Source organism: Geotrypetes seraphini, chromosome 11 (genome assembly GCF_902459505.1).
Source record: "Geotrypetes seraphini chromosome 11, aGeoSer1.1, whole genome shotgun sequence".
NCBI lineage: Eukaryota > Metazoa > Chordata > Amphibia > Gymnophiona > Dermophiidae > Geotrypetes > Geotrypetes seraphini.
The window spans coordinates 116,789,559-116,811,784 of NC_047094.1; the positions used below are offsets into that span (position 1 = coordinate 116,789,559).

Sequence of the window (22,226 nt, forward strand, 5' to 3'; positions counted from 1 at the left end):
TATTTCAATTTTTTAAATTACTTCTATTTTTGGTCTTGGTTCTGTGCTGTTTGGAAGATTTGTGAATGGGGTTTGCTATGGGGATTTGTAATGGGCCAAGTTCTGAACAGTTGTATAGGAATTGGGGTGAGCCAGTTGGTTTGCTCAACTTAAGTGGCCTATGCCAAGAGATATGGACTGGTATTGGTTCTGGGGGCCTTTCATTGTTACACCGGCTTCTGTAGCAGATTAAGTAAATTATGCACAATGTTATCTGTATATTATTTGCAGCCTTCATTTTGGCTGAGTTAACAAATCTGGTTAGTTTTACCTAGTGGAGGCCTTAAGGTAGTTCGGTATCAGATGGTCTTGCCCCTAGGGGTATTTTATAACTGTTGAGATTCTGTATAGTTTGAAGATTAATCTAGTCTCAATGCGTAATATCTTGATTCTAGTCTACTAAGATACTTTCAGTGATTGTCGCATAACCCATTTGGGGTACAAACATGTATATCAAAATTAAAATGTAGCTGTTCTAATCTAATAAGATTTTTTTCCTTGTTTGTTAAATATAGCACAGGTTGCGGTACAAATAAGTATAGAACAATTTGCAGTACAAATAAGTATAGCACAGATTGAGGTACAAATAAGTATAGCACAGTTTGCGGTACAAATAAGTATAGCACAGATTGAGGTACAAATAAGTATAGCACAGTTATCATGCAAGCTGTTGCGGTTATTAGTTATTATACTTATCAAGTGGACTCGGACTCAGGCTCTCCGCTCTGGCTCTTCCTATTCTCCGGACAGTTTCGGACTCTTTGCTTGGTCTCTCGCAAAGGCGCAAGCCGGGGCAGGGCCGTTGGCGCCGCTGTCCTTTTTCAATCTTATCCCCTCTGGGTCGGGAGGTGTGGTGGCGCACAAACGCTCGCATGCCCTGCTGGATCGGGGCTCTGGTTCCTGCAGTCCTGCCTGCTGGCCTCCCAGGATATTTTGGAGTCAGATATGTTTGTCAGATGTGCCCTCTCATTCTCTCCACCTTGGAGAGGTTGAACAACCTGTCTTTATCTACTAAGTCTATTCCCTTCATTATCTTGAATGTTTCGATCATGTCCCCTCTCGGTCTCCCTTTTTTCAAGGGAGAAGAGGCCCAGTTTTTCTAATCTCTCACTGTACGGCAACTCTTCCAGCCCCTTAACTATATCCCTAAGGGAATCCAGACAATTGGTAGGAAGACAATTCCTAGGATACGACAATTGATAAGAAAATTCTACCAATTGTCTTCCTATCAATTATCGCCCTACCTATTACAGGTATCTCTTTATTCCTCCCTCCCACTTTTTTTCGTACCTCTCCATGTAGGCCTACTGTGTCGGAATGTGAGGCCCTCCCATTGTATGTACCTCTTCGTGTCCCCCTCCCATGGGTTTTTTGTACCTCTTCACCTCTTCATGCCCCCTCCCATTGGTATTTTTTACCTCTCTGTGTAGGCCTACTGCATCGGAACTGGAGGCCCTCCCATAGGGGGGGCCTCTCCCATGATATGTACCTCTTTGTGTCATAAAAACATAAGAATTGCCTTACTGGGACAGACCGAAGGACCATTAAGCCCAGTATCCTGTTTCCAACAGTGGCCATCACAGATCCCAAGTAGTAAAACAGATTTTATGCTGCATATCCTAGGAATAAGCAGTGTATTTCCCCAAGTCATATCAATAATGGCCTATAGACTTCTCTTTTAGGAAAGTATCCAAGCCTTTTTTAAACCCCGCTAAGCTGATTTCACCACATTTGTCGACAACAAATTCCAGAGTTTAATTACAGGTTGTGTGAAGAAATATTTTCTCCGGTTTGTTTTAACTCTACTACTTAGTGACTTCATTGCATGTCCCCTATTCCTAGTATTTTTTAAGAGAGCCCCCCTCCCATGGATTGTTGTACCTCTCCACAAAGATCTACTCCTTCTCTTCCTTGCTGGTTATAAGGTCCATGTAGAAATCCGTGAGCAGCGACTGACCCAGCATTCCCGCTGAAGTCAGAGGCTCACTCTGCATGGAGGGAGATTCCTTTTAATGTCAGAGGGAATGATTCCAGGTCAGTCATTGCTTGTTGATATGTGAACAACTCTACAGGAGGAGGAAGAAAAGGAGTAGGCCTACGCACTACTTCTTCCAAAGTGGGGTGAGATTCTTTTCTTCTGGGAGGATGGGGGTCTTCCGGAGGGGTTGCCGCCGAGCTATTTGTTCTGGGGGGGTTGGGAGCATTGCCCCCATACTGGCAAGCTGCTGATTCTTGCGCGGGGGGAGAGTGGGGGTAGGACAACAATTGGTAGGGTAACAGTTAGTAAAATCTTCCTACCAATTGTCATAGATCCGACCGTAAGAGATTAACATAGGTATCTGATTTTGGGGTAATGTTTCTAAAGGTCTCTTCTGAGAGGTCTCATCTGTGGCAGGAGAGCTTCTGTATTTCTCTTAGTGTGATTCATTTATTTACATTGAATCCAGTTTCATATGCGCTTTCGGAGGTTGTGATATGCCAGAGCACATTACAGGGGTTCAAGGAAGGTTTAGATAGGTTCTTAAAGGATAAGGGGATTGAGGGGTACAGATAGAAGTAGAGGTAGATTATAGAAATGGTCAGGAACCACTTCACAGGTCATGGACCTGATGGGCCGCCGCGGGAGCGGACCGCTGGGCGCGATGGACCTCTGGTCTGACCCAGTGGAGGCAACTTCATATGTTCTTATATCAAGTCCATCTTCTTCCTAAAATAAGTTGTTTGTGAGAACAGGAAGTCCTGCAGTTTGCAATTCTCCATTTTCTTCACCTACAAATACATTTTGATAGATATCATTTGGGGCCTACAGCACATACTATAATATGCCCATTCTATCAAAGATCGGTGAGACTTTTCATCCACATACAAGACTTCTTTAAAACCTTCTTACCTATCTGATTTTGAGAGAAACAGGGCCACCAAATACAATTCATAATAAAAAAAAATAGGAATGAGAAAAAGCAAAACTCAGCAAATGAAAACCCCTGTGCTGAAAATAAAAACCGAGGGGTTCATAATCAAAACTTAAAAATGTCCAAAAACCAGCCTAAGTCGGCACTGGACGTGCAGCAGAACTTCTAAGCTGCTGTGCGTCCAGAGAACAAAGGAGCGTGTTGGGAGGTGTGTTATGGGTGGGAATTGGGCGGGCTTCAACCTGGATGCACCCCAGCCATAATCAAAGCTTTCCTAGAGGGAACTTTAGAAGCTGGCAGTTAGGCCTGTTTTGAGTTGTGTCTAAGTTCCACAAAGGTGTCCAAATTGACAAGACCACTGGAGGATTTAAGATGACCTCCCCTTATTCTGCCAGTGGTCACGATCCCTTCTCACCACCCAAAGAGCAACCCCCCCAAAACTCCAAAATGTAGGCTTCCCATCAGCTGATTGTGGCAGAAGGTATCCCTATCAGCTGAGCCAGTTTTGGGGATTCCTGGGGGCTCAGCTGATGGGTATTCCCCCTGCCAGGATCAACTGAGGCGCTGAGCCCTATACCCCTCCTCCTGGACCTCCCCCACATCCTCCTCCTGACATCCCGGATCTCCAACATGACCCGACATCTCCACCCCCCATATTCCTGGGCCCCCTCTCACATTCCCAGAATCTCTCCCCCATACCTTCGGAAGAAAAAACACAGGAGGGAAGCTCAATCCTTCCTGCCTACAGGGCCCACATGCTGCAAATGATGGGGTTTCCCCCTCCCAATTCATCTTGGGATGCAGTAGGAAGGGGAAAAAACCCTGATTGGAAAGGGGCCCAGGAATGTTAGGGTGATGTGGAGGGGGACAGATGTCAGGCTATGTCAGGGGAGGTCTGGGATGTCATGGGATGTTGGGGGGAGGGGTGTAGGGCTCAGCTGATCTTGGTAGGGGGAATCTCCATCAGCTGAACAGCCAGGAATCCCGAAACTGGCTCAACTGATGGGGATTCCTACTACTGTGATCAGACAAGATAGTTTGGTGGGTATGTCTACAAAACTTACTTTTGTATGTTTTTTTTGCGTGGACTTTTTATTTTTTTAAAATGGGCAAAAAAGGTAGAAATCCTAAGGACCAAAACTTATACCTAGCTCATTTAAAAAAATAAAAGATAGACATTTAGCAGCTTTGAAAATGGACATTTTTCCTGTTAGGTTTGATGACGTCTTGCAGAAAACATTCAACCTCAGACCTAGGCACATTTTTGATTATGCCCCCTCTGAGTGTTCCAGGGAAAAAATCCCTTAGGGGTTAGGTATGGGAAAGTAGGGAAATTAATTAAGTGGTTAGTAAGCTAGGTGTATTTGAGGCAGCACAAAAGTGAGGTAAGGTAAAGAAGCCAACATGAATTTTCCAGTCATAGTAATTGACGGCAGATAAAGATCTGAACGGTCCATCCAGTCTGCCTCTTGGTTATTCTCATTAAAAATACATGATTAAATTAACTTGTCTCTTCTTTGATATTTCTGGGCCATACCTGGTATTGTTCTAGGTTCCAACTGCTGAAGTTGCCATCTAAACTCACTTCATCCTATCCAACCACCCTGTTGTTTGTAGGATATCTACTGTAAAGTCTGGCCAGCAAAGTCCTCATGTTTCAAGTTAGTGGAGTTCCCATTGATATTTATTTCTTCATGTCATCAAAATTTTCATTTGGCACAAATATGTTGACTCAACAAGGCTGTTTTGGCAAAACACTGACTGCATGAGGAGTCCAAACATTTAATAAATGTATCACTTTGCACGTAGATATATATAATAAGTGTAAAAAAAAATAAAAAAGCTAAGGAGCTATGACCATTAGGTTTCAGCTGTCTGATAACCAAGCTGCTTTGGGAAAACCCACCAATGTTCAGCAAAAAAAAACCAAAATGGGTTCTCCCACAGCAGCTTGTTTGCTCAGAAAAGATGGTTGATGATCAGACTACTGAAAACAATAGTCACTGTTCCTTAGTTTTTTCACTTGTCAAATGCAAAATGATACATTTATTGCATATTTGGACTCCTGGCATATGCAATGTTTTGTTGAAACACGGCCAAGTCAAGTTTTCATATTTGTGCAACATGAACACTTTGATGAAGTGCAGAAACAAATATCACTGGTTGGAAGGTCCACAGTGGTTCCTTTTCCTTACCTCACTTTTGTGATCAATGTGGGGTATTTCCTTCTTTTGGTTTTGCTTCCAGGTGTATATGAGGATCATACTGAGCAGCCAAGAGTTTGTTAGCATGAATTGACCTTTTTCCTACTCAACTGCCTGTAGAATCATTTGTTGGCTTTAGACAAGAGACTTTCTACTGTGTTCAGTGTGGATTAAAACAGCACAAGATAAAGGAGATGGATATGGTTGTATATTATATCTGGCTATTCTTCACTGCACTGAAACTAACATCAACATAACTGTACTACAAATAAACAAAATAAAAATAAGTGGCAGATATAGTATGTATTTATGAAACTATGCAATATTATACATGATAAATACACAGAAAATAGAATGCACAAGGTACTTGCAGTAAGGATTTAACTTTTTATATATCTGAAAATGAACAGGGTTGAAATAGAAACTTATACAGCTAAGGCAGCTCTTATTTAAGTGTTTTTAGGTAAAGTGTGAAAAGATGCAAAATGCCTATATCCAAGTAAATTAAACATAACATACTGATTGCCTGAATAGTTGTGTTGGCAGAATCTCCTACACTCCTCCTCCCTTTTCATCTCAATTTATAAAATGTCTCAATTCCTCTTTATGAACCACTTCTTTCCAAATAACAGATACAGTATATAGAAGCTGTGGTATATGCATCTACAAACTTCATTTTATGCAAGGGTTTTTCCAACAGATTATCATATTCAGCTTGAGATCTCTCCACAATTTCACTAAAAGGCAGTGAAAAACAATCTGTGCTCTAGTCTCTCAGCTTTCACCTAAGCAGAGAAAGTTTGCCTAAGGCTTACAAAAACTCAAATGCTCTTCTCCATTATAAAATTCCTTGCACAAATTGTCTTTGACTTGTCAAATGTAACACTGCAAGGTTAATCTATCAAACCCATTACACATGGTAAAATTCTACTTCAAACCCCCAGAACAATGCATATAAACTTATTTGAAATTAGAAAGATTTTGATTAGGAAAACAGACAGACTTTCCCATCAGCAATCAGAACAGTATATTAGAGTCCACACATAAAATATAGACATTATTTATTATCTTACCATAAGGCTTACACAAAGCTTGGAGGGTCCTATACAATTGTTATGGCAGAATGCCCCACATCTAATACACACAATCATGACTTTCAAGATGCAAGAGGACTGCATCGAGATCTGCTTCACACCACTGTTTTTAACAAACACTTGGACTGAATAGGGGGCATTGGTAGCTGTAAATTTTGCTTTATGGCCAAGCTCTTTCACACTCCAAGCAAAGTTCTTATGGAATCTTTCAACAGGATTATCAGCTGCATAATTATAACCTGTGGAGTTAAGATGCAGTTTCCAGAGCTTTCTGTACAAAATTTCTTTGATATTCATCTTAAGTACAAATGAAGGTGACAGTGGGTGTTGGAGTTTTTTAGCAGTGGATCTGGATCGTTTGAAAAGTGGCAAGTTCAAAATCAAGGGCATACTTTGAAAGTTTTCTCTTAGCTTAAAGATCTCATCTATCATCTCCTTCCAACTCACCATGTTAATTTGGACTGAACCTTGACAACCAGGAATCACCTTACTTTTTCTCGAGTCTAGGCAATTTAGGTATGGCTTTAGCAACAATTCTTCTTGTGTTGGTTGGCCTTCTTTCTGACATACTAGCCTGCTACCTGACAAAACTTGTTTTGTAGGGCAAGAAACTGTTTCCTGCACTGATTGTGAAACTTCCTTGTTAAATGCTGGACTTGAAGTACTACCAGAGTAGACCATGGTGATAATTTTTTCCTCTAGTATCACAGAGTAGCTTTTATCAATTGAGGTCTCACTGCTCAAATTAGGAATAGAAGTTATGCTTAGAGGCACACCACTGGAAATTGTTAATTCTCCAGCATTAACAGGACTTTTACCCTTTTCTCTATCATAAGGTAGCTGTTGAATACATGCTAAAGGAGGTGAGAAAATTTCTTGAACTTCAAAGTTGAAAGAACACAATAATAATTCTTGTGAACAGAGACTTGAACTTATATGGGGAATAATTCCTGAAACCCCAGACTGGTTCATAAACCCTTCCAATTCAAGAAATACTTTTATTACATCATAGTAGTTTTTTTGAGCCGAGTCTGTTGAAGACTGTAGGCAGCAGTAGAGATCAAGATGAATTCCTCCAAAATTACATTTGTTTGCTTGCCCTAATCCCCATGAGGGTACTTTTACTCTGGTGCCACTGTTGTGTCTCTTGTTTTTTACACTGTAGCTGTCCACAGCCAAACAGAGAGAAAATGGAGGCATTTCTTGCCTTGTTCTAGAGGATATTTGAGGTAAAACATTATCTGGATAAAGGCTGCCTTGTAGAAAAGGTGCAAATAATGGGCTCCTACTTTCAACTGATGAACACAACTTGACAGAATGTGCAGACTTTGGCTGGTTTGCAGTATTAGTATGGTTTAGAGGATTTACAATTCTCTGAGGAATAAACAAATTAATCATCCATCTCAGAGATTCCTCTCTATTTTCTAGTATTCGCATTGAAACCAACTGAGTAAGATGTACTAGGCAGGCTTGTTTCATTTCATCTATTTGTATAAAAGGTTTGAAATGATTTACATTTACTATATTTCTGATAGGGTTCTTCAAGTCAGAGGTTTCATAACACACATCAACCGCTACATTTCCCGATGGACTATCCATTGTGTCATTTGCCATACCCCAAGTCTCTAAGCATCCGTGTCTACTCATTTCCCTCAATACCTGTTGACTAACACATTTCCCTTCTTCCAGGGGTGAATCTTCAAATTGTAACACAAAGTCTTTTGAGGTATCTGTAACATCCCAAATACTAACAGTATTAATGACATAATATAATGAACTGGACTCCATTTGAAAGGCACCAGCATTTCTTTTCCTAATTTGTACATTAGCAGGCACCATCTTTTCCTTACAATCACATTTTGGCCAGTTCTTTAGTATTTTTGTTAATATTGCATCATCACCATCATTATCATTAGCAATTGAGTCTTTGATAGCTAGATACACAACAGCTGTAAAGTCAAATTCAGTAAGTTGGACTTCATTAAATGGCTCCCAGTGTTTAGTATCTGGCATAGAACCAAAGATAGTTGCAAAGCCAGTGCAACCAACAAGTGAGGCATATTTTCCATAAAATATATGGCTATGCTTGAAAGTTGAAATTTTCTTCTTTGTTGATACAACACTGATATGTCCCACAAGACTACTTATTGATCTCCCATTTATATAGCAATTATAGATACTTCCCTGGTTTATAGTTACTGTAATGTAATGTACTTGCTCTTCTTGGGAAACAGTATCTGGCATGGAGGGATATCTACTGGTCAGAAGGAAAGAAGATAGTGTTTCAGGATTATAGATTTCTTTTGCAACTTCGTTCTCTTTACCAGATATTTCTCTTGATGCAAACAATTGACTAGTGACAAACAAAACAATAAACAGTACATCTGTGTTTGTTTCTACCCTCAATTCAACAAGGCTTGTAGCTTTCCCCAGTGTGAATTTATCCTCATTAACAGAATAATGGTTTTCATGCACAGTCCAGTTGATTTTTAGTGGTTTTATAATTGTTCTTCTATTAGTTTTTTCTGTAGCTATGCAATAGGACGACAATAATTGTGTTCGCTTAAAATTTGGTTCACACGTTCCATACGTTCTCTTTGATGCTCCTGTTTTTGTAAGATTAGAGAACTGTTGCAATCCTCCCCCTCCATTTGTGCTGCCGCCTCCTCCCGAACCATCACCTCCTCCAATGGTAGAGGCTGCTGCCCCTGTCTGAGTTTCAGCTTTAATGTTGGTAAAGGTCCTGGCTCCAGTCTGTCCCCATCTTGTGGGCTTATGGTTTGAGATGATTCTGGGGTACATCTGATATGCTGGCTGTCCCTTAACCACCCAAGGTGGTTTGATTCGTGAAAGTTGAATCTGGAAAAAAGACAAAACTACTAAAACATTTGACACACATTAAAGGTCTACAAGTACAATGGAGATCACAACTTAAAGGTTACGCCAGTCTGAAATTTTTATTATACAATTTCAGGATTCTCCAGTCACCAATCGAATGTAATACAGCTGCACTGAAATCTAACATTAGAATTTTTTAAACATTCTTGTACTTCCACATTTTACCTTTATCTCCTGATGTATTAAGCTAGGGCTACCAGATTTTGCATATGTAAAATCCGGACCCATAGACCTGCCCCCAGGTCTGCCCAGTTCTACCCATCCCCGCCCCGTTACGCCCACACCATGCCCCAACCTTGCCCCCCTCAGCCTGCTCATCTTGGTCGGGAGGGCATGCGCGGATGCCTCTCCTGGCACAATCTGCTTTTCAAAACCCGGATAAAGTGCCGGGTTTGAAAAGCTGTCTATACGTCTGGACATGCCCTCTAAAAAAAGGACATATCCGGGTAAATCCGGATGACCCTATATTAAGCTAATTATAAGCAAAATGAAACAAAGTAAAAATCTGCACTAAAAATAATGAGGGTCATTCCACATCAAATGGGCAAGGGGTCCATGCTTGATCTCCTCCAAATTGAACAAAATTTTATGTTGATGTTCCCTAGGGTGTCAAACAAAACCATGCAGAATTTTTTAGCTAGCTCTCTATTGGTTCGAGGCTTACCGGCATCAGAATAGATGTCACCTTCAGAGTATCATGCTCTGCATTGGAAGATTAGATTTATACCTTCGATAATCTTTTGTTAGTCCGTGGAGGATTCCATATGCTAGGTGTTCCATATGCTAGGTGTTCAATCCCAACCCGCAGTCTGGGTATTGCAGAAATCCACAACTTTTCTGAGCACATACTACATACTCCACCCCCTTAGCCTAAGAGCTGGTAAACAAATCCAGTTAAGTTCCAAAGCCAAGCAACATACCTGTACAAATCCATGACAAGGACACAGGAGAATCCTCATCAACAGAAGAAATTCATGAACTGGTTTGCTCTAAAAAATATTAACAAGTGATAACGGGCACATAGGCAGAAAAACATTAAGGAACAATGTAGTACTGACCTGCAGTGTGCAGTAAGCACCCTAAGAAAAGTCTTCGGTACTGTGCATACTCACAGAAATTCCCCACTGGATCTGGCAACTGGCTGGAAAATCTTCAAGCCTGTAATGAGAGTAACTGAGGCAGAAAGGAGCAGGCTACTCCAAACAACTGAGTGAATACAGAGAGGGCGGATCTTATGGAATCCTCCAGGGACTAACAGAAAGAAGATTATGGAATGCATAAACTTAATCTTCCATATGCTACCAAAGCTATATTAGCTAGTGAGGGACAGAAGAGCCTGCCCTCAAACCCGAGGTCCTGAAAAATGGCATCAGAATGCGCTGCCACAACCACTCGGTAAAACTGGGTATAAGTATGAAGAGAGGCTCAAGTAGCCGCCCTGCAAAGTTCATCAGTATAAATCATGCGAGATTCCGCCCATGATGCAGTCACACTTCTCGTCAAGAGTACTTTAAGCAAAATTGGCTCCTGCATGTTGCAGGCGATGTAAGTCACAGAAATGGCCATTCAAATACATCGAGTGATTGAGGACCTGAGACACCAGCCTACCACAGCAAAGCGCAGAAGTTAGAATAAAAAGGAGATCAGACAGCCTGAACTCATTAGTCCTCTCCAAATAATGGAGCAAGACCCTCCAGACATCCAATTTGCATAAGATTTGATCTTTGCACTCTGAACCTGTTGGATGAAAAGCAGGCAAACTAACCTCCTGGTTGACATGAAAGACCGAGACTACTCAGTGTTCTCCCCAGAAATTTTTTCCAGCCGGGTGGCATGAAAAAGTAGCCGGGTAGGGCGGGATGGGGAAAATGAAAAGGTCCTTTTACTAAGGCTTGCTAGCCATTTTAACACACGCTAAACGCTAACGTGTCCATTATAGTTTATGGATGCATTAACGTTTAGTGTGCGCTAAAACAGCTAGCACGCCTTAGTAAAAAGATCACTAAATGTGCACTATTTTTATTAGTTAATTGTTATTAATTATTTTCCAATGCTCAATATGACTTTCTTTTTTAAGGTTTGACACTTAAGCAGTGTTCCAGTAATGAAGATCCTCTTATTCTGAATAACTGCTGGCCAGTATCAAACCTTCCATTTCTTTCAAAACTACCATACTTGAGAGTGGTATTCAACCAACTTCAAACTCATGTTGAATCAGTTAATGCTTTTAATCCCCAGCAATCTGTGTTTTAAGACAAAGCACAGAGACAGTAGTTCCTGCCTTAGGGCTCCTTATACAAAGCTGCAATAGCAATTCTGCCACAGCAAATGCACTGAAGCCTATAGGAATTGAATGGACTTTGGTGCATTTGCCATGGGAGAATTGCTACTATGGCTTTGTAAAAGGGACCCTTACTGAGTGAACTCCATACTAATCACCTAGAGACCAATGTTTCTCAACTTCTTCAAGCCAAGTACCCCCCTAAGTCTAACAAATACCAACTGAGTACCTCAGTCCAAGCTCCGTCCCTGACCCCACTCCCATTATAATAGTACTAATTGTAATGCAATTTCTTCCATTCATTTTTCATGTACACACAACCCTACTGTACAACCATTAAAATACTCCTCCCCAATGTCAAAATTATAAAAATCCTATTAATACAAAAATAATAATAATACAGAATACATTTATAAGTCCAACTTTAAAAGCAAGGATAAGCCTCCCCCAATACACACCCAAACAATAAGATGTATAATCTAGAAAAGTGTTTCTCTACAGCACTGCAACTGCATCATACTAGGAAAACAATACCTTTCTTGAATATTCAAAGGATATTAAGGAGAAAACATGTTCATTCAGGTGCAGCAGAGCACTAGTTCTATTCATGGTACTCAGAAAACCCCCCAACAAAACATATTCTTCAAAAAACGTGCTCAGGGTTTAGTTTTTCCTCTATCTCCCTAAACAGCCCATCCTTCCACGTTACAACTTTGTACACCATTCAAAACACAGATGTCATAGTCTAATGCACTTGTCTACGCCAGGCATCCTTGTCCATGCTGTACCAACCTGCCACAGATAAACTATAAAACTAAGCACAGAAACATTTTCCCATTCCTTGCCTCCAACATATCAGCATATCTAAGACCATAATGCCTTAAAACCTCATATCGCCTATACACTGTTTACAGCCCACACTGGGCAGTTAAAAATTATCACATTCTTCAAGCATCCAATCCCTGCTCTATTAAATAACACCAGTTACGACCCTCCCACTGCAGAATCTTTTTTTCGGGAGGGGGAGGGCAAGGTCACAACAGGTCATAGTCATTCACGCGCAGGACTTCAGCGCGCCATCATTTCCATGCAGACAAATCAGCACAAGACTCCAGCACGCCGCCTAAAAAGTTACAGTGGTACCTTGGATTACGAGCATAATCCGTTCCAGGAGAATGCTCGTAATCCAAAATGCTTGTTTTATCAAAGCGAGTTTCCCCATAGGAAATAATGGAAACTCGCTTTGATGCGTTCCCCCCCCCCCCGAGAACCGGCATTGCTCCCCTGCGATCCGGCACCCCTCTGCGATCCGGCACCCCCCCCGACGCGATAGGGCACCCCCCCCCCCCGACACGATCCGGCACACACACCCACCCCCCCCCCCCGACACGATTGGGCACCCTCCCGCCACTTCTTCCCCTCATCTGGGAACCCTGAAGATCGGCCTCCTCGTCTGCTGGGCCTTGAGCATCTGCGCATGCTCAAGGCCTGCGAGTTCACGTTCAGAACGTGGCGGGGGTGCCCAATTGCATTGGGGGGGGTGCCGGATCGCGGGGGGAGGGTGCCAGATCGCTGGGGGGGGGGGCTCGTAAATCGAGCCATGCTCGGTTTCCGAGGCACCAATTTTGCAAATGTTTGCCCGTCTTGCAAAACACTCGCAAACCGGTGCACTCGTAAACCGAGGTACCACTGTACTTTTAAGGAGCTATGACGTGGGGTGTGAGTGGGAAACCCCCCTAGTTTACTTCATACTGTTTGCGCTACCATTGGGGGGGGTTATGGAGTTGGAACCCTCCATTATAGAGTAAACTTAATTTTTTCCTGATTTTTTAAGGAAAAAGTTCAGTTTTCTCTATGACACCCCCCCAACAGCAGCGCGAAAAGTATGAAGTAAAGTGGGGATGTTCCCCCCCCTACACCCCCGTCAGAGCTCTTTAAAAGTAACTTTTTAGGCGGCACACTGGGGTCTAGCACCGATTTGTCTATGCTGAAATGTGGGCGCGCCGAAGTCTCACGCGCTTTTGTCCTATCACCGGTCGGAAGTAGCTTTTACTATGTTTTATGTTCCCAAATGCCTGTAAACATAAATAAATAAATAAATGTGCTTAGACTTCCAGACTTGTGTGTTTAAAGTCAAGGGTTGAATGGAAAGAGTTAATCCTAAATACCAGAAAGTCACAGGCAAATAATGAATCAGTTTAGTCACAGTGTCACTCGGCGTCTCACCTCCTGGGGCTCCAGCTGTAATGGCCTTGGGATAGTTGTGACTGGTTAGCAGTTCGGGGCTTGTGGGCGCTACCAGATCCAAGCTGCTGTGGGCAACAGGAGCCGGGCAGCCAGAGCCATGGCTGCCGTGGTGCCAGCCCCGATGCCAGGCATCTTCCTCCTCCTCTTCCCCCGGTAGCCACTTGACTTGCCCCAAACTGATGCTACGCAGGAGCTGCTGAAAGCCTTGCACCGTCAGCGAGATGTCACCGTAGCATGTGAAAAGCACGTGCAGCTGGCGCCGCTCAGCCAGCAACGCCCGCCCCCGGCCGCGCAACGATAACAATTGCGGCAAGATGAGCCACACTACGCATGTGCGAATGCCTTCCTGCCCGAAGTAGGCATGCAACTCCTCAGTTCAGTAAGCCAGCTAAGAAGTCAACCACAGAAGGTGGGTGGGTTGTGTGAATATCTGCCTTCTGTCCCTGGATAACACCTGTTATAGTAAGTAACTGTGCTTTATCCCAGGACAAGCAGGCAGCATATTTTCACATATGGGTGACCTCCATGCTAACCAGAATGGGATGGGGGGAAGGTTGGCCTTTAGGAAAACAAATTTTGCAATACTGCTTGGTCGAAGTGCCCATCCCATCTGGAAAAAGATTCCAGATAGTAATGAGAGGTGAAAGTATGAACCGAGGACCAAGTAGCAGCTTTACAGATATCATCAATAGGGGTAGAGCAGAGAATAATAACAACTACTTTATTTTTATATATCGCTATACCACAAACAGTTCAAAGCAGTTTACAGAGGAAAAAGCTGTATACAAACAGCGATATGACATAAAGCTTTTCAAATTTACATTAGTATGTTAGGATGCATTAGTATGTTAAGATTGGTCAAATTTATCTGGAAGTGGTCTAGAAGTACATCAAGGTAGGAGTGGGGTCAGAGAAACTTATCAAAGAGATAAGTTTTGATTGACTTCCTGAAAGTTTGATAAGAAAGTGCATTTGAGATAAAGTTGGTTAAACATTTGTTCTATTTGCCTGCTTGGAATGATAATGTTCCGTCAAGGAATCTCTTGTAGATACAGCCCTTCAAGGATGGAAAAGCGAACATACTGCATATACAGGTTGTGCCTGGAAATTCGAAATGATGAGACAGATAGATTGGGGATGATCCTGTTTTGGTTTTGAAGCAAAGGCAAGCAAACTTAAAAATAACCCTTGCTTCCACAGGCAGCCAGTGTAGTTTTTTGTAGTATGGGCTTACATCAGGGGTCTCAAAGTCCCTCATTGAAGGTCACAATCCAGGCGGGTTTTCAGGATTTCCCCAATGAATATGCATGAGATCTATGTGCATGCACTGCTTTCAATGCATATTCATTGGGGAAATCCTGAAAATCCGATTGGATTGCGGCCCTCAAGGAGGGACTTTGAGATCTCTGGCTTACATGGTCTGATTTCTTGAGGCCATAAATGAGACGAACTGCAGCGTTTTGAATGATTTTCAGTTGTTTAATGGTTTTCTTGAAAGATCCCAAGTATATAATATTACAGTAGTCTAAGGTACTTAAGATCAGAGATTGGACCAGCAACCGAAAAGAGAAGAAATTAAAATATTTGATGATAAGAAGTTTCCATAGAGTGAAAAAACATTTTTTAACCTGAGCATTAGTGTGGTTTTCAAAAGTCAAGCTTCGGTCAAAGGTGACGCCAATGATTTTGATTGTAGGGTTAATTCGGTAATCTGACCCATTTAGTCTCAGAGAGGTATTCGTGATCTTATTATTGGGACTTGCCAGGAAAATCTTAGTTTTTTCTGGATTTAATTTAGTTTGAATTTTGTGGTCTATTGTTCTACCTTGGTGAGGACAGATGAGATGAATTGTTCTATTTCTTGGGTCAGTGAGGTTATGGGAATGATAATTGTAATGTCAACCGCGTATATGTACAATTTCAGTTTTAAGTCGGATAACATATTTCCCAATGATGCTATGTAGATATTGAAAAGTGAAGGGGATAGTGGGGAGCCCTGTGGCACTCCACAGGGATTACACCAAGCCTGTGAGAAAGTTCCTTCACTGTAAACTTGGTAGCTACGATGTTGTAGGAAACCTGTGAACCAATTTAGTACCTGTCCAGAAATGCCGATGGAATCAAGGCAGCTGAGCAAAATGTCATGATCGACGAGGTCAAAGGCGCTGCTCAAGTCGAATTGCAGTGCCTGGGAGAACAAATGGAAAAGGTGGTCAGTCATGGAAGCTAAAACTGTTTCGGTACTGTAATTTGATGAAAGAAAGACTGAGTCGTGAAGAATGCTGAACTTCTCTAAGTATTGCATAGGATCATTGTTAATCAGTCCTTCCATTAGCTTAATAAAAAATGGTATGTTGGCAATAGGTCTGTAGTTGGCAGTCAAGGAAAACCGACTCTTTAGAGTTTTTGATAATGGGAGTCACAAGGATATGATCAAGTTCCACCAGAAATTTGCCAGTACACATACATGAAGAAACCCACTTAAAAAGTTCCGCTTTGAAGGAGATGGGAGTAGATTTCATAATAGATGGTGGACAGTTAAGAACATAAGAATTGACACTGCTGGGTCAGACCAGTGGTCCATCGTGCCCAGCAGACTGCTCACGCGGCAGCCTTTAGGTCAAAGACCAGTGCCCTAACTGAGACTAGTCTTACCTGCATACGTTCTGGTTCAGCAGGAACTTGTCTAACTTTATCTTGAATCCCTGGAGGGTATTTCCCCCTATAACAGCCTCCAGAAGAGCATTCCAGTTTTCCACCACTCTCTGGGTGAAGAAGAACTTCCTTACGTTTGTAGCTTTAGAGAGTGTCCTCTCGTTCTCTCTACCTTGGAGAGGGTGAACAACCTGTCTCTATCTACTAAGTTTATTCCCTTCATTATCTTGAATGTTTCGATCATGTCCCCTCACAATCGCCTCTTCTCAAGGGAGAAGAGGCCCAGTTTCTCTAATCTCTCACTATACGGCAACTCCTCCAGCCCCTTAATCATTTTAGTAACTCTTCTCTGGACCCTTTAGAGCTGTACAGTGTCCTATTTCATGTACGGTGACCAGTGCTGGATGCAGTATTCCAGGTGGGAGTGTACCATGGCCCGGTACAGCGGCATGATAATCTTCTCCAATCTGTTCGTGATCCCCTTTTTAATCATTCCTAGCATTCTGTTTGCTCTTTTCGTAGCCGCCATGCATTGCGCGGACGGCTTCATCGACTTGTCGACCAGTACTTCCAAGACTCTTTCCTGGGGGGTAAGTCTGAATACCGCACCAGACATCCTGTATTCGTGTATAAGATTTTTGTTACCGACATGCATCACCTTACACTTATCCATGTTAAACCTCATTTGCCATATCACGGCCCATTTCTTGAGCGTGTTTATGTCACGTTGCAGGTCTTCGCAATCCTTCTGCGTCTTCACTACTCTGAATAACTTTGGATCGTCCGCAAATTTAATCACTTCGCTAGTCGTACCAATTTCCAGGTCATTTATAAATATATTGAAGAGTACGGGTCCAAGCACCGAACCCTGCAGAACTCCACTCATGACGCTTTTCCAGTCCCAGTATTGTCCATTTACCCCCAATCTCTGTTTCCTATCCGCCAACCAGTTTTTAATCCACATGAATATTTCACCCTCGATTCCATGGCTCGCAATTTTTCGAAGCAGTCGTTCATGCGGGACCTTGTCGAACGCCTTCTGAAAATCCAGATATAGAATGACGACCGGCTCGCCCTTTTCTATCTGCCTGTTTATTCCCTCGAAGAAGTGCAGCAAGTTCGTCAAGCAAGATTTTCCCTTGCTGAAGCCGTGCTGGCTGGTCCTCATCAGATCATATCTGTCAAGGTGATCAATGATGTGTTTCTTTATCAGCGTCTCTACCATCTTTCCCAGTACTGAGGTCAGACTCACCGGTTTGTAGTATCCCGGATCTCCCCTTGAGCTTTTCTTGAAGATTGGCGTGACATTAACCACTTTCCAGTCTTCTGGAATCCTTCCCATTTGATCGACAGTTTGGCTATTAGTTGAAGCAGTTCCTTGATTACTCTCGGATGGATGCCATCTGGTCCCGGGAATTTATCATTTTTAAGCCTATCAGTCTGCCTGCATACCTCTTCTAGACTGACCGTCAACCCTGTCAGTTTCCCGTCCTCATTTCCTGTGTATAGTCTACCAGCCTCCGATATGTTGTGTATACCCTCTTCGGTAAATACAGACGCAAAAAATGTGTTCAGTTTGTCAGCGATGGCTTTGTTCTCCTTTAGCACTCCCTTTATTCCATGGTCATCCAATGGCCCCACCGTTTCCTTTGCGGGTTATTTCCCCTTAATATATCGAAAGAATGGCTTGAAGTTTTTTGCCTCCTTGGCTATTTTTTCCTTATAGTCTCTTCTGGCACTTCTTACCACCTTGTGGCATCTGCTTTGATGTTGTTTGTGCTTTTTCCAGTTTTCATCCGTTTTTGACCTTTTCCATTCCTTAAACGAAGTCTTGTCTCTGATCGCTTCCTTCATATATACAGTGAGCCACACCGGTTCCTTGTTCTTTTTCCTCTTGGATCCCTTGTTGATATGCGGTATATATATATATATTTTGCTCCTCGGTGACTGTGTCCTTTAAAAGGGACCATGCTTGCTCTAGTGTTTTTACAGTGCTTATCTTCTTCTTAATCTTCCCCACCATGAGTTTCATCCCTTCGTAATTCCATTTTCGGAAGTTCAGTGCCGTGGCCGACGTTCTGGATCGATGTTTTGCCCCTGTGTCCAGGTCAAAGCAGATGATATTGTGATCACTGCTTCCCAGCATCCCTTCTACTTCTACACCTTGCGCCAGTCCTCGCAGTCCATTTAGAATTAAGTCCAGAATTGCATTTCCTCTCATATTTTCCTCGACAAGTTGTTCCAGGAAGCAATCGCCTACAGGAACTTGGACTCCCTACCACAGCCGGAGGTGCCTAGGTTCCAGTCTATCCCCGGATAATTGAAGTCATCCATGATAACTGTGTTGCCTCCCTTGCAGTTCTGTTTAATCTCGTCCGTCATCTCTCCATCAATTTCTTTGGACTGTCCTGGGGTCAGTAGTAGATGCCTACCTTCGTTTCCGTTCCTTTTGTTCCCGGAATTTTGGCCCATAGAGACTCTACTTTATGTTTCATTTCTGGCGTGTTCTCTCCAGTAGACTCAATTTCTTCTTTGATGTATAGGACAATACCCCCACCTTTTTGAGCTACTCTGTCTCTGCGGTATAGCTTGTATCCCGGTAGCACAGTGTCCCAGGCGTTTTCCTCGTTCCACCATGTTTCCATGACGCTGATGGTGTCAAGGTTATTTTTTTGTGCCATAGCTTCCAATTCTCCTATCTTATTTCTTAGTCTTCTTGCATTTGTGTACATACACTTGAGTTTGCGGCCTGTTAATTTCTTGCAATTTCTTCCCTCTTGTGTCCTTTTTGATCCATCAGGATTTCTATCTTGCCTATGATCCGGTGAGTCTTCCCTGCTATCTTCCTGCACGGTATCCTCTAGCTATACCGGTTCCCGAACCATCAACTCTCGGTCGACTGTCGGCTTTCCCCTTCTTCCAATAGGTAGTTGGATTTTACATATTTTGAGTAAAGCTTGAGAAATTGGTTCCAATCTGGATTTTCAAAATGGTTACATATCATGTCATTGGCTGAACCTTCTTTTTCTAAGGCAATTAGAGTGGTTGGTGGGTCTGTGCTTGAATCTACAAGAGATGATTTCAATTTGTGGATTTTGTACCAAAAAAGTCAGCTAAATTCGTAGCAGTGGTTTGAAAGTCTCTGGGTGAATCAATATCAAACAAGGAATTGACTATTCTGAAAAGTTCTTTACTATTTAAAGTGGGAGAATTAATTTTTTGAGAATAGTGTTTGCAATGCTTTTTTTAATCATTCTTTTGTATTCTTTAACCTTTAGTATTCTTTAACCTTTCCCTGATTTGTACCATGTTCTTTCCAATTTACGTAGTTCTTGCTTTAAAACCATTAAATCAGAATCATACCAGCTGTCAGATAAACATTGTCTTTTCTTTCAGAGATGTAATATCATTTAAAACCTGATTGATAAAGTTTTCCATCCTAAAATGAAGTTTGGATCAAAAACTGAGTTAGATATTAAGCTATAATGTGACCAAAATTTTACTGGGTTCAGTTGTCCTCTTGTGCAAATAGTTTTTCTTTAAAATTGTTCAGCATCTATGAGACAAACTTGGTTTTTCTTGTTATATAGAATTTTTTGGATCCCAGTTAGTTTACAAAAGTTAGATAGTTCAAAGTCAAATAGATGCTGGCACTGTCATCTTGAAATAGGGACACTGGATAATTTGTTATTTTATTGTGCCTTGATACTCAATTTTTGGAAATCAATATGGGGAAAAATTAATATGATACTTGGTGTCTCTGTACCATTGTCTTACGACGTGGTTCTTTTTGGGACATTGTTGAAATCTAAGTGTCCAGTTGATACACATAAATGTAGATTTCTTCAGATTATGACGGGGTGGCCATGCAAATGATAACAAGAAATTGGAAGAATTGGGATAGATTAATTTTTTTTTTTTGGTGGGAAACACTTTGTATTACAGATATGAAAGAATGAATGCAGAACAATTGGGAAAAAAATAAAAGGTTTAGAGAAATATGGGGTCCATTAGAGGCATTTGTTAAACAAAAGACTAACTAATTGATTAATCCCCTAATTCCTAGATGATTTTTACACACATCCAGAGAGGGAGAGAGGGAGGAAGGAGGGATATTTGTTTGACTATAAGTGCTGTTTTATGTTTCATCTGAATGTATATTGTTTGCACTTTGTATCAGTTCTGAAATTAATAAAGATTTTATAAAAAAATAAAAAATAAAATTGTTCCTGGGTTTCATTTTTGGTTGTTTTTTGATCCAGTATAATTCAATATTACATAGAAGATGGTCCAATGAACTAGAGCTTCTGAAACGGATGAAGCTGGGACTTGTGAAAGTTGATTTCGAACCCCAAGCTCTGGAGAAAGAGCATGGTGCAATTCGTCGCTAGAAGCACAGCTTGACATGAAGGGCCTTTCATGAGCCAGTCGTCTAGATAGGGGAAGACTTGAAGACCCTGAGATTTCAGGGCCGGCAGCCACTACCACCAGGCACTTGGTAAAGACTCTGGGAGATGATGCCAGACCAAAGGGAGAACCTTGTATTGATAGTGGTGATGGGCCACTTGAAATCTAAGGTATTTCCTGGAAGCCAGGTGAATCGGGATATGAGTGAAGTCTTCCTTGAGATCCAGAGAGCATAGCCAATCATTGTGATCCAAGAGGGGATATAGAGTGGCTAGAGACATCATGCAAAACTTCTCTTGACAAGAAACTTACTGAGGTCTCTAAAATCTAAAATAGGTCAGAGACTAGAAAATAACAGGAGTAAAACCCCTGATGTTGCTGATCCACAGGAACCCTCCTCAATGGCATTTAGGAGTAGTAGGGATCAATCTGAAGAAGAAGGGAGGACTGGTGAGGGTTGGAAGCAGACTCTTTTGGAGGATGATCTGGAGGGACAGTTAGAAAATGAAAAGAGTAACCCTCTCGAATGATCTGCAGAACCCATAGATCAGAGGTGATTACCTCCTAACGATGAACAATTGGCTGAGGAAGAGACTGACGTATTGGGATTGCAACTATGCGCTTGATTAGTTGGTCAAAAAGACTGAGTAGATTTAGCAGCAGCAGACATCTGAGAATTTTTAGGATGTTGCTGTTTTTGTTTCTTCTGTTTTGGCCTGGCAGGAGCAAAAGATTTTGCTGAAAAACGACACTGATATTTAACCAAGGTATCTCATTGTGTTTCATGCGTAATGAGCTTTTGAGTAGCGGTATTGATGGAATCCCCCAAAAGCTCATCTCCCTAGCAAGGGACATTTGCTAATCTGTCTTGAATGTTAACATCCATATCTGAAACCCTGAGCCATGACAAATCTTCTCATGGCCACAGACATAGAAGAGGCCCTGGAAGTGAGTTTGAAAACATCATAAGCTGAGCGAACCATATACTTCATCAACTGAGTGACAGTGCTAACAAAGTGCTGAAAATCTTTCCATTTATGAGAAGGAAGATATTTTTTTAAAACCAGGAAATTGCTTCACGAGATGTTTCAAATAGCAAGAAAAATAGAAGTTGTAATTGGCTCAATTGGCTAACATAGAATTTTGCTAGAGCCTTCTGCCAAATCTGTCCATAGTCCATCCCTCCTGGCCTGGGGGACTGAAGCACAGATCTTGGATGGAGTGGATTTCTTTAAAGTGGACTCCACAACCAAGGATTGATGAAGCAGTTGAGGTTTGTCAAACCCTGGAATTGTAATAATTTTATAGAGAGTCCAATTTCCGAATAAGGGAAAACCTCTCTGTAGAAGACGCTCTAACTGGAGAGTGTTTAGGAGACCTCGATGCAGGAGAGTCATTGGCTTCGGTAGTTGAAGGAGAAGGATCCGGATTTGAGTCATCCTGTAGATCAAAATCAACAAGGACAGAAGGAGAATGATGCTTGGACCGG

General features: G+C 41.9%; 1 protein-coding gene across 2 annotated transcripts in view; it reads right to left on the reverse strand.

Moving 5' to 3' along the window:
- Positions 1-5,443: 5,443 nt before the first annotated feature.
- ASXL1 (ASXL transcriptional regulator 1) overlaps positions 5,444-22,226 on the reverse strand; it is a 227,894-nt gene continuing 211,111 nt past the window's right edge. For both annotated transcript variants that reach the window (XM_033962878.1, XM_033962877.1), the window contains exon 12: positions 5,444-9,108. In XM_033962878.1, coding sequence (XP_033818769.1) covers positions 6,220-9,108 — 2,889 coding nt within the window. In that variant the 3' untranslated portion in view covers positions 5,444-6,219. The remainder of the gene's footprint in view (positions 9,109-22,226) is intronic.